Raw genomic sequence first — 13,773 nt, forward strand, 5'->3', positions numbered from 1 at the left:
CTCCCAAAAATCAACATACACATATAATTTATAAAAAAAACTAACACATCAACACACAATTAACATTTCACAAATATGTAGACTAGAACCATCACCACTAATTCACATAAAATACAACAACACCCTTAAAGAACTCAAGATTTTAATACAATCCATCCAATTGTATTTACTTTTATGTCCCTCATTTGGTTGACTAGCTTCTTTATATCTTAAAGACCTAAGCAGACATTTTTATTTTTACTTGAAATATGGTTTTGCTTGCAATGTATATTCAGATTGTAGTTTTTCTCCAATTGCTAAGTAGTATCCATCAAGTTTGTTAGACTAGATTATGCAAATAGCTGGTACGTTCTTTCTAAAATTGATCCTATTAAAAGGTTAATTTACATTACATTGCTTGTGAAGTAATGCAAATATTGACCTCCATTTTTTGCCATACTACATAAAAGAAAAAAAGGGTATATCATTGTGTATTTAGGAGCATGTTTTAGTGTTTCTCTAAGAATGATGTTAAAACCTCCAAGGTAAACGAAAAGATCAAAATTATAAGATCAAGTCAGTAAAGTCGCCCAAAAAAGGATAATTATAATAACAAGAAAAGATCAAAGTAATCAAAAGTTTCAGGAATGAAAAAGGAGGGTTTTTTTGTGACTAATGATCAAGGGAGGTTTTACTAATAAACTTAACATTTAAAAATATATTTTTTCCTAACTTTCAGTGTTGAATGAAACCAACGAGAGTTTACCAAAGAACTAACTAATTGATAAAGAAAATAAATTTGGTACAAGAAGCTAGCCACAAGAACGTGCAAAAAATGGTTTAGAAGAAGAACATATATTTAGATTAATTTTTTTAAAAATGTGCATCAATTATTTCATCACTTCAGAATTTCATTTGTCATGGTCTGTACAAAGTAGAGATGGATGTCACGCACATTATGTTTATAGAAACAATATAGATAATAAATATTAGAAATTGATTCAAATGAGGCATATAAAGGAACACAACACTAAGTTGGATGCATTTTAATCTAATGTTCAGGAATCATGAGAGTATGCACAAGGAAAAGCATTTAGCTTCTTTTTATTTCTGCCTGGCTTACTACCCATTTTTATCTGCTTCATAATCATTCAATAGATATACATTAATTAATATCATACAATTTGTTAAGACCTTCTCTATTTCATGATTTCTATTTCACTTCTTTCAAAGGAAACGAGCAAAGTAAAAATTAGATTAGAAAGTTAGCAGCACACTTAAATAAAATAGAAATAATTCAGATTAAGTAAATACTTTTAGGAGATTATACACCAAAGCTAAAGTAGTAACCATTCTCTCAGTAACCATCCTCTTCCATATGAAATTGAAAGTAAAAGGGGCATTGCAAGTATCACAAGAACACTAGCAAATAGAGGCATTGCAAGAAGATAAATTAAAAAAACAAAACAAAACACCAACAACACCACAACATGAGCAACTATAACAAGATGAAAAGTTCAAAAAAAAAACACTACAACATCCAAAGTGTTTCTAATCAAAATTAGAGTTACTCTTGTTCTAATTACCTATTTCAATTCCAATTAACTCAGTTCAGAACAAAATTAAAGGACATAAAGCAAAGAAAATGATAGAACAAAACCTATTTCCAAAAGTAAGGAGGTTGCAGCAAAAGTCACGATAACAACACCACCACCCACTGCGACGGTACTTCAACGAGTCGTTAAGGGATGATGGAAGGAAGAAATATGTTCCGAGCGAAAGGGTAGCAGATGCTTCTTCTCCCGACGGAAACAGTGACGACGACGGCGAAGCTTAGCAGGAATAAATTTGAGTATGAAGAAACAATGAAAGGGAGGAAACGTTCTTCACTCAATAGAAAATGTGTTTTTCAATTGAAGGTGGAACGAATCAAATTAAAACTGATTTGGTAAAAAACATAAATTTATTTATGAATATTTACAAAAATTATATAATCATCCATCTTATAAAAATATTTAATTATAAAATAGTCCTATTTTAGTTAAGATATTAATTCTTGTTGGGTTAAATTAACCCAAACTAAAACTAAATATTCAATTAAAATGTGCCATATCATAAAGAGGTATTTTACATATTAATTTAGAGAGAATTGGGTAGAATTCACCAATATATAATATAATATTATCTTATTAAATTATTAATAGTTTCCAAGGAAAAAAACTAATACATCACTAATAAGTAGTATTCAGCAACATACATCTATCTGTCCCTATATCAGCTATATCATTAAAATTTTAATAAAATGAAAGACAATGATACTTGACAGATCTTCTTGTGTTCTTCACTTGATCAACATACATCTATCTGTCCTATTTGGCATTATTTGCAGCTTGCAAATAAAAATGGATTCAAATATATCTTTAATATTTTATTTTCTTGTACTCCACTATAAATTTAAAATTTTATACTGTAATTTGATTATATTCATTTAAAACAATATCTTAAATTATTAGTTCCTAATAATTTCTGTTTAGATCAAAATTCTCTAAAATAAAAAATTAATCTGTCACTCTTAAATTAAGATAATATAATTTATATCAGTCCTTATTAAAAAAATTAATCTATAAATTATTATAACTTAAACTTTCAAAACAAATGATTGCATCATGCATTCATTGATTTAAAGTCTTTAATCTTAAATCCTGAATTATTATACGTTATATTTTGTTGCAAAATTTTTGCAACTCTGCGGTTACAATTTAAAACCATTGACCTATCCAACAATGAGAGGGCATCTTTTATAATTTTCTGAATATAAACGATAATTTAATTTTAGGGAGCCACTCGGATAAAGACGTCTAAAACATCTTTTTTTAAAGATATTTTTCAATAATTAAAATTTAACATATATAATCGATTAAATCATGTTATTTTTGTCAAAATTAGGCTAAACAAATTGATTTAACCGAAAAAATGGTGAATTAAATCTTGAACTGGTCTAAATTAATATTATTTTTTCCATAAAAAAATGACTATAATACTCTTATTATAGAGAATGATTAAAATACTCTTATTATATATATATATATATATATATATATATATATATATAAATTTTAAAAATTCTAAATCCTAACCCTAGGACTAAAATTTAGGATTATCAAAATTAATATATATAATAGAAGTATTTTAGTCATTTTTTATAATAGAGTATTGTAGTCATTTTCTATAAAAAAAATAATATTAATTTAGACTATTTCAATATTTGATTCACCATTTTTCGGTCAAATCAATTTGTCTAGCCTAATTTTGACAAAAATAATACGATTTAATCGATTATATGTGTTAAATTTTAATTATTAAAAAAATATCTTTATAAAAAGACGTTTTCAGCATTTTTATCTGAGTGACTCTCTTAATTTTATGTTGCAAATAGCCTTGCCCAAGAATAATATGGATCTATTTAAGATAATAAATAACACTAAATAACGTGTGGTTAGCTCATGAATCTGCTTAAGCGCAAGTTTGAATTTTTTCTCGTGTATGTAACAACCTTTTAATCAGCGTCAAATCTTTAAATAAAATTTAGTAATACAATAGATTAGTCTTTGACTTGTCGAGTTGAAAAAATACTGTGAAAAATAAGTAATAATTATAATAATGTATTTATTATATTTAATATTATATCTTTATTTCGGTATAAATTAATGAATATAAACAAAAAGAAAAAAGAAAAAATTATTATTACTTATGATTTTCAAATTATAGCCTCCAAACGTTTTTTAAGATTAAAAAAAAAAACAATGAAAAGTACTAACCTAGTTATACGCTTCCTTCACCCAAGTAAACGTTTTGGGAAAGAACTAGAATGGAGAACAATAATGAGGTTTCAAAGGCAACAATGATGGAGCAAGAAATAATGAGAGGGCGTGACATGGCAAACCAGTTACTTCAAGTTGTTGTTGATAGTAGAAATGAAGAAGAAATTGAAAGGTCAACGGTGATGCCTTTTGCTGAAGATGCTGTGCGCAAAGTTCTCAGATCATTCACAAACACACTCCTGCTATTGAACAATGAAGACACAAAAGAAAGTAGTTGCAACAGCAACAACAACAAGAAGAATAGTTCCAGCAATAAAAGTCAAAAAGGGTACCACAAGAGAAAGTAAGAATCATATATTCATACATGATACTTTTCTAGATCTAGCTAGCTAGCTAGCTATATGATTATTCTGTGTGTTTTAATTTGTGGGTTTGATTATATCGATGTTAGGAACACATTTTAAGTCAAATCTTGTGTAGGGAATAGAGATAGACACTTAGTCACTGAAGATTTCTAATTAATCCTCCACTGAAAAGCAAGTCTAGAGTCTACTATATATTCATTCTATCTATCTGGTCAGTAATTAAGGATCCAATCATCCTAAATTACAGTCCGAATTTCATTTTCTAGGTTAAACTAGAGACCAATTTGTCCCTTTCATGAAAATTGATTATTTCCTGCCTCTAAGTCTCCATTATTGTTACCAAAAACTCCATTTCTAGAAGAGAAGTTTCTTCTTTTCTTTTTTCTTTTTTTTTTCTTTTTTCTAAAGGCAATTTTAGTGATCTAATTGTTATAAATTAGTTCTGAAAAAAAATTTAAACCTATAAAAAACTTACGTGAATTATTATATATTTTACATATTCTTTCGTGTAATTTTTTTTTAGATTTATGTAAATTTTACATGAATTTTTTTTATTTATTTTATATTATTCCTTATAAAAATTTAAATGGATAAAATTAAGAAAGACACCTGAGTAATTATATGCCTGTCAAATAAAATGATGGTGGTCTAACAACTACCTTTTAGCTATAGAACTACCACCATTTTAGACTGATCTCATTTACGACTATCATAACAATCATTACTGTTATATGTAGCAGCAATAATAATTGAAAATTACTGCAACATATTCGTGATATATCAGTGATATCAAATGCTACTGATGATATAACTGGATGTTAATAACAGTAAATCATGATTGTCACCAAACTAGTTGCAAAGATAAAATATTATGTATCAACAATATCATAGTTTTTATGTTGCATGTATATGTATTTATTACAGCAATACCCTACATATGTTGCAGAAAGGGATTAATGCTTTTGCAGAGTTAAGTCCATTTTGCTCTCTGCAATTGGCGAGTTGTACTGATTTTAATTTTTTACCTTTTAATTGTTATAATTTGGTTTTCTAAATTTAAAAAAATGTATTAACGTAGTCTTTCGTGTATCTCCGTCACCCGAATTCAACGCCGTTAGTAACGTGACTCAAGTCTTGCCACGCTAGACATTAAAACGACATCATATATGTTTTGGCTCTAAAAAAGTATTAAACCATGTCATTTGAGGGTTTGAACTTTGAACAATACTAAAAAGAGAGGAGTAACGTTTTAGTATTGTTTAAACCTTCAAACGACGTCGTTTAGTGCCTTCTTTAATGCCAAAACGTGTATGACTTTATTTTAATATCCAGCGTGGCAAGATTTGAGTCACGTCACTAATAGCGTTGAACTCTAATGATAGAAGATACATAAAGAACTACATTGATACACTTTTTTAATCTAGAAAATCAAATTGTAGCAACGAAAAATCAAAAACTAAATCAGTATAACTCGCTAATTCACCAATCTCAAAGATCGAAATAGGCTTAATTGCTAGCAATATATATACCTATTATTGGCATAATTTAACCTTAATAACAAGTTAGGATGTCACTTATTAAGAATAAATGTTATATTTCATTTGAAAATTTGCAATTTCTTATATTATGGTTTCGGATTAATTCATTGTTGGGTTAAATTTATCATCACTATTGTTGATTCCAAGTTCTCCGTTTCAGATATTTCAGTCCCACAGACACTAAACGGGAACCAATTATTGTACACCAATTGTAATATTGTTATTTGGGTTTTGGTTTTGGTTTTGAAATTGAAAGTACATATAACTATAAAAGAAATTAAGGGTTTTCTAATTAACAATTAATTGGAATTTTTGTCAAGTGAAGATCAGTTGCACCAAGCTGGCAGAGTGACAGCTCAATTCTGTGTGAGGATGGCCATGCATGGAGAAAGTACGGACAGAAGAAGACCATCAATTCCAATTACCTCAGGTATTCTTTCTTTTTTTTAAAAAAAAATGAAGAATCCAATTTTAAATTTTGATAATATATCTAAAAATTATTTATCTCAAAATTTTAAATGGATAGAAAATAAAAATAAATTATTATACCTTTAATAATTTTATATAATTATATTATGAATAATATTATATGATTAAAAAAAGATATTTTATACTAAAATTTTAATTTTAATTTTTAAATTTTATATAATAATATAAAAGTAAAATATTAATATAAAATATTAACTAATATTATAAAAAGTATTGAATTTTTTTAAGGTTTTAAACTAATAAATTATTCAACCACATGATTTTTAATTACAATTGTATTCGTTGCATTAAGTATGTTTTGCGTCATTTGCGATTCAATAGTTACTATATTCAATATATTCATTACCCACAAAAAAAAAAGTTACTATATAGTCTTATACAGTAGAAAGCTAATTAAAAAAATGGGCCAATTTCAGTTAATAACTATTGAGCTACAAGCGTGTTCCCTCAGAACTTTTTCTTTTTAATATTGTATTACTAGAGGTGAAATTCTTCATTATGAACCAAACTGTGTGTTAAACACAACTATGGCCATTTACAAAACGTCAGTGACGTTTTGTATTTTTTTAATCAAAATAATATTTTTTTTAACAAAACGTCAGCGACGTTTTGTTCTTTCATGATCAAAAAATTTTTTTTATTACAAAACGTCAGTGACGTTTTGTATTTTTTTAATTAAAATAATATTTTTTTAACAAAACGTCAGCGACGTTTTGTTCTTTTATGATCAAAAATTTTTTTTATTACAAAACGTCAGTGACGTTTTGTACTACTACCACAACTGTGTAAAACACCAAAATGATCAAATACTTTTGTATTTCACATTAAAATTATTCATATATAAAAATTTTATCAACCTTTATTTTATTTTATTTTATTTTTCCTGACAAAAAAAAAAACCTTTATTTTTTGAAATATTTCTTTTATCTTTTTTATTTATTTATCTTATTTTTTTCAAAACTACAATTTCATTGTTCACCACCAGCCATCTATCACCCGCAGCTGCTGATTGTCAGTTGCTATCTATGTTGTTGCTTTTTAATCGATTTAAATCATAAATATTAATAAATTCTTAATTAGCTTTATTTTAATTCACTTCTAATTTGTTTTAAACTTAAATTTTGAATATTTATTTTTTTTAGTTTAGAATGTTTCTTTCTTATTTTTTAATTGTTAGTTAATTTTTAAATTAATTAACTTATTTAATATTAACTTACTACACTTTTTTATTGTCATATATGCCACAAAAGTATTACAATTATAACGACACGATCAAACTCCTTTAAAATAAAAAATTAATAAAATAATAAAATAAAAAATTAATTATTCTTAAATTAAGATAATAAAATTAATATACGATAAAAATTATAAATTTAATAATAATTAATTTTTTAATTTATGATTTTACCAATTTTTTATTTTAAAAGATTTAAATTCATAGGTGTAATTTAAAATTCACCAAATCAAATTTTGCATCCATGCATCTTTCTACAACTTGAAAAAGAATGTGTGCAGGAGCTACTACAAGTGCAGCTACAAGAATGAAAAAGATTGCAAAGCCATCAAACATGTTCAGAGAATCCAAGAGGATCCTCCATTATACCGTACAACCTATTATGGCCATCACACTTGCAAATGCTCTCTCATCACTTACCCACACACAAGACTAGAACCTGCTTCTTCTTTTGAATCTTCTATGTTATTATCCTTTAGTAGTGATCACAATACCAATAATACCCTTCCAATAATAACCAAACAAGAAGCACAACCTTTTCCTTCTTCATCAACAAAACAAGAGCCCATGGAAGTAGTGGCTTCTAATGACCGTATTGACCACAACCAATCTTCCTCATCAAATGACTACGATCTCTTAAGTGATTATGAACTTTATTTCAATTATTAGAGGCATCTATCTTGTGTCTTAATTAAGTAATCATTTGGATTTTGATATGATAAGTTTATATTGTCTTAATAAACCTCCTACTCAGTGAAATCAATTTTCCAGTGATTAAGGGGTATGTATTGACTTCCCATTTAAGGAGAGAGAAGTTATATTTGAATTTAATTTGTACAAAAGTTTGATATAATTTATGTTGGATCAATATATATAGTGATTTAGACATCGCAAATTCGTAATCCATATTTGCTACTAATTTTAAATTTAAATAATATAATTTAAAAGAAAAGAAAATTATATAAATTTTGAATTCAAGGGTTTTGGTCAAACATCACTTATATAGTTTATACTATAAAATTAAAATTTTTAGAATACATACAATTATTACTTATTCTAACGGTTAGAGATATAAATTTTTTTTCATTAGCTTAAATTTTTTAAAAAAAATAATTTTATAACGATTACATTAATGCAATTTGCAACTTCTCATAAGCAATAATATTGAAGATTATTTTTCACTTAATAACTCCATACATTTTCTCAATTTAATTAACTGCTAACTCATCAAAATCATTACCTCTACTACATGCTTAAATTATAAAGAACCAAATTCATTGCATTTAATAGTATATATAAAAGTACGACACATATTTATTAGTTTACAATACTAAAAATACAAATCATTAAATTAATCTCTAAAAAAAAAGAACAACATACTTGTAAAGAGAAACGAGACAAGTCTTGTGGCGAGCAACGATGATAGCAAACCACACGATATAAGAGGTTTCAGCCTAGTTCACGCAATCTTTGGAAGTTGTTAATGGTAGCTGACGCTGGCGGAGGAGGCTGTTGAAGGTGATTTGGAAGAGAGAGGGGGTAGTTTGAAAATGTAAGAAAAAAGAATTTGTGTTTTAATTTTAGGACAAACTTACCATTGAATTTATTAGCGGATAAATTTGATGGTAATGTATAATGTAAATTACTAAAATACAACATTTATTAATTAGGTTTGTTGATGTATCCGACGCTAAATTTTGCTTCTATGTTCTCTATTTTTTCTCTAATTATTATTGGTGAATTCACCATCAAAAAGGTAAATCTTCTGATAATATTTTGACATGACGAATTTAATGGCAGATTTATCAAAAAATTCAATAATAAAATTGTCGCTAATATTCGACGTTAAATTTAACGATAAATTTATCATTATTAAATATTTTTTGTAGTATATCATAATACCAATAGACACATAAATAATTATGTTTTTAATATTGGTTTTATCTAAAAGTTTTTTGAGATTTTTTATTTGTTTTATACTAAATTCTTTTTAGAGTCAATAAAAAAAAATAAAATTCTCAATTTTTTAAGTTATATAAAAAATTTTTATAAAATAACTTCTTTCAAAAATTTAAATTAATAAACAAATTATAAATTTTTATATGAAAAAGTTTAATTTTTTATTAATAATTAATTTTAACATTCGTTATCTAAAATTTAAAACAATTTAACATGTATATTTTTTACATTTAATTAGATGTATGGTAATTGTTAAGTCTGTTGCATAAATAAAAATAATTAATTTTTATACTTATTATTTAAAAATAATATTTTTTTTATGTATATAAAAATATAATTAGATATTAGCATAAAAAAATTATACAGATAGTTATAAAATTAACTCAAAATTAATTTTTTTAAAATAATTGAATCTTGATTTTAACTTTTAATTATAACATTATTATTATCTCAAAGTTATATGTAATAAATATTTGAAAGAAGAAAAATAAAAATATATATTAGAAAGATAAACGGTGAAAATTTAAAACTAAATAAAAAACTAAAAAATTATGTATATAATAACAATAATAATAATAATATTTTTTATTCAAATTATATTATTTTGTTAATTTTGTTTTCTGTAAAGGAAAAAGATAGAAAAATAGAGAATGAGAGAAAAGAGAGAGAAAGATAAAAATGAAGAATGAGAGTGAGAGAGAGAGTTTGTTAATTTTGGAAGAAATTTTTTTATTTTAATTGTAAAAAAATTTTGGATGATATATTTTGATTTATCAAATTACTAATATAAAATATAAATTATATATAGAATAAAAATAGTAGAGAGAAATAGAAAAATGGAGAGAGGTAGATGAGAGAATTTAGAAAGAGAGTTTATTAATTTTGAAAAAAAATATTTTCTCTCAATTTTAATAAGAGAGTGTCATGTGACACATTTAATTATTAAATTAGATAGTAATATATAATACATAATATAGGTATATTTCAATTTCAATGTTAATATTTCAATTTTAATTTTAATGCAATTAAAGAATGTCATGTTGTACATTTTGATTGTCAAATTAGTAATTAATTATTGATATTGATAATGATAATGATATATAAAATAGATAGAGTGGTTGAATGAATGAGAGAAATAGAGAAAAGAAGAGGGAGGAGGGGAGAATTCTTTAATTTTGGAGGGAAAGATTTGATTTCAATTGCAATAAAAGAGTGACATGTGGCACATTTTGGTTGTAAAATTAGTAAGGAGGAGAGAAGAATTCTTTAATTTTGGAAAAAAAGATTTATTTTCAATTACAATGAGAGAGTGACATGTGGTATATTTTGGTTGTAAAATTAGTAAGGAAGAGAGGAGAATTCTTTAATTTTAAAGGAAAAAATTTGATTCTAATTATAATGAAAAAATGATATATAGCACATTTTAACTCTAAAATTAGAGATATATAATAGATATAATTTAGAAATAAGATATATCTAATATCTTATAAAAAAACTTTTATATTATACAAATATAAACAAATTAATTATTTATTATTATTTATTTAATTATTTTACCATAATAAATTTGATTATTTTAGTAATTGATTGGTTGAAAAATGTATGAATCAATTCATATATAAAATATGTATTGATACATAATAACTAATTTAATTACTAACTTTTAATATATATATATATATATATATATATATATATATATAATATTTTTGTAATTTTATAGCAATACTTGCAAAATCAGCTAATAATATATTAAATGCTTTACTCTTTGCATAGATTAGAAATGAATGAATTTTTCTATTTAAATAAAAAATCATGATTTAAATGGTTTAATTCTTTCACAGTTTTATATTCGACTAGTCGTTACTTATTCTTTTGATGTGATGCTTTTTTTAAGTTAATTCTATATCCAATAAATAAAGCAGCCTTAATTAATAATTAACTGATCATAGGCATAGTGATAGCCCTAGGGTGCCAGTTGTCTCGTTAACAATGTTATTGTAATACAGCGCAACCCTTTTTTATTTTGCGGATAACAACATAATACATTTGGAAAAACCTGATTAATTAATTATGAATAGAGGTAGCTCTCGTCAGAGATTGAGGCACCCTACGTAAGCATCATGACGTCACTCGAAGCATATTCTTTGTAGATCCGTCGTTGGAGCCCGCAAAACTTACTTTATGGACTACCGCATTTGAACCTGTCTCGACTCTCGAGATTTCAAATTTAAAAAAATATATTTAAATAAAATAAATAATTAAATATATTAATTTTCAATTTTAGTAATTATTAACAAGATTTTGAAAGGTTTAGTTAGCCTATTATTTTCTATAATTTTATTAAATTTTTAATTAAATTTTTATATTTATTTTAATTAAATTTTTATAGTATATTATTTTTAAATTTTAATTTTGTAATTAAATTATTTTATATTAAAAACTTTAAAATTAATAAAATATTTTTTCTAAATTTATGCAATTAAATATCTAATTAAGTTTTTAATTATAAATATCTTCGATTTACGAAGAATTATTCTATTAATTTTAATATTTTTAATATAAAAATGATCTAATTATAAAATTAAAAATAATATAAGAATCAAACCTAATTAAAAAAAGTATAAAAATTTAATAATTAAAAATTTGATAAAACTCTAAAAATTAATATAATAATTAAACTATTTTAAAATATGAGTAGGTTATTGAACTGAAAAAATAAAAAAATTTAAAAAGTTCAGTCGAAAAGAATGAGATATAATAAAATATATATAAAATTATATTGTGAAATATTAAATTTTTAATTAATTTTTCTAATAAAAAATTAGATTGATTCAATTGTTTATTAATTTTACCGGTTTTTTAATTTAATCGATTTTTTTCAACTCTTTGTTTGAGCAAATTAGACTACTCAAAAGATTAATTCTTAATTAACTCGTTTAAATCGACCATTTCGATCCAGTTTTTAGAATTAGAAAAATCATCTAAAAAATGAATTATCATGTCATCAATTTTGTTCTCCCCTACAACTAGCCTTGTTGCAAATAAAACTCGATGGGGCTGAATATGAAGAGAAACAATATTGCTAAGTTTGCAGAATTATGAGATTATTTTATTCAAATCAATCACCATCACAGTTAGTCGTCTAATAGTTATATTCGGATAAATAACAACTATATTTTAACTAGTTACTTGTTCAATTTAAGTTTGAGATATTGGAAATATTAGAATAAGAATGATAGGAGTTTTGGGTATAATATTTAGAGTTAATTACGATTTTAGTTTTATAGTTTAGGTCTAAAATATTTTCTGTTTTTAATTTTTTTTATATAAAATTGTCTATAAAATTTAATGTAATTTTGATATCATTCTTTTTGATAGATTAATTTTTTAAATGATAAAAATACTTTATTTTTTTTTTTCACCATCACTATTCTCACTTACTATCACTTTATCACCATTTGTATTACCCTATCCACTATCATTCTATCACCGTCTGTTTATAAATTCAACAAGATAACCTTCAACAATAACTTTAAATAAATCAAAACTAAAATAGTAATTCATCACCAAAATCATCATCATTAACAAAAACAAGAAAATCATCATCATCATTGTTAAAATAAATATTAGCAAGAAAATTAGAGATTAACAAAAACAACAAATATCTTGTTCTTCCTCCAAATTCTTACTAAAACCAAAGAATCAAGAAAAACAACAACAATCCATATTCGAAAATTAGAATCTCTGACCAAGAGGAAAGGAGGAAAGGAAATTAGGGAATTAGAATTTTTCCGTTAGCTCACCCATGTTCTACAAGAATTTCTGACGAAGGGAAAGGGACGTGTGGCGGTGATGTTAGAAACGCGAGAAACATGACTATCGCCACCATCTCCCCGACAACGAGAAATACGAGGCAAGGGTGAGGGCCAAGCGTGTTGCGGCAAAGCAAGGGCATGAGTCGTGGTGCTGTGAGGGCGAGGGCAAGGCGTGGTGAGGCGAGGGCAAGGTGCGACGAGGGCAACGGCGATGCTTCTTTCTCTCCTTTTCTGAGTTTTTGCTTTTCTCTCTGAATCCCTGCTTCTTTCTTTTCTGAAGGTGGGATGGAAATGATGACACTAAGAATATAATTGTTTGAAAAACAATTTTAAAACTAAGTTGAATCTTATAAACGAATTTGAATATACAAAAAAATTGGAAACAAATAATTTTTTTAACCTAAATCTTAGAGAACAAAATCGTACTTAACCTTAATATTTATAAGTATGGACAAATATAAGAGGAACGAGCATAATGACCTTCTAGAACTGTAAAAAAATATAAAGAAATATATATATAAAAGACATGTTTAAAAAAATAAAAACATTATGTAATTTAATAATTTTATA

General features: G+C 25.1%; 1 protein-coding gene across 1 annotated transcript; it reads left to right on the forward strand.

The window, feature by feature from the left end:
• The first annotated feature begins 3,813 nt into the window (after positions 1 to 3,813).
• LOC140174255 (probable WRKY transcription factor 62) lies at positions 3,814 to 8,321 on the forward strand. Its single transcript, XM_072198640.1, has 3 exons — positions 3,814 to 4,143; positions 6,029 to 6,133; positions 7,708 to 8,321. The coding sequence occupies exons 1-3, from the start codon at positions 3,848 to 3,850 to the stop codon at positions 8,093 to 8,095; spliced, it is 789 nt and encodes a 262-aa protein (XP_072054741.1). The 5' UTR covers positions 3,814 to 3,847; the 3' UTR covers positions 8,096 to 8,321.
• The last annotated feature ends 5,452 nt before the right edge of the window (positions 8,322 to 13,773 follow it).

This window comes from Arachis hypogaea, chromosome 7, assembly GCF_003086295.3.
Source record: "Arachis hypogaea cultivar Tifrunner chromosome 7, arahy.Tifrunner.gnm2.J5K5, whole genome shotgun sequence".
Taxonomy (NCBI): Eukaryota; Viridiplantae; Streptophyta; class Magnoliopsida; order Fabales; family Fabaceae; genus Arachis; species Arachis hypogaea.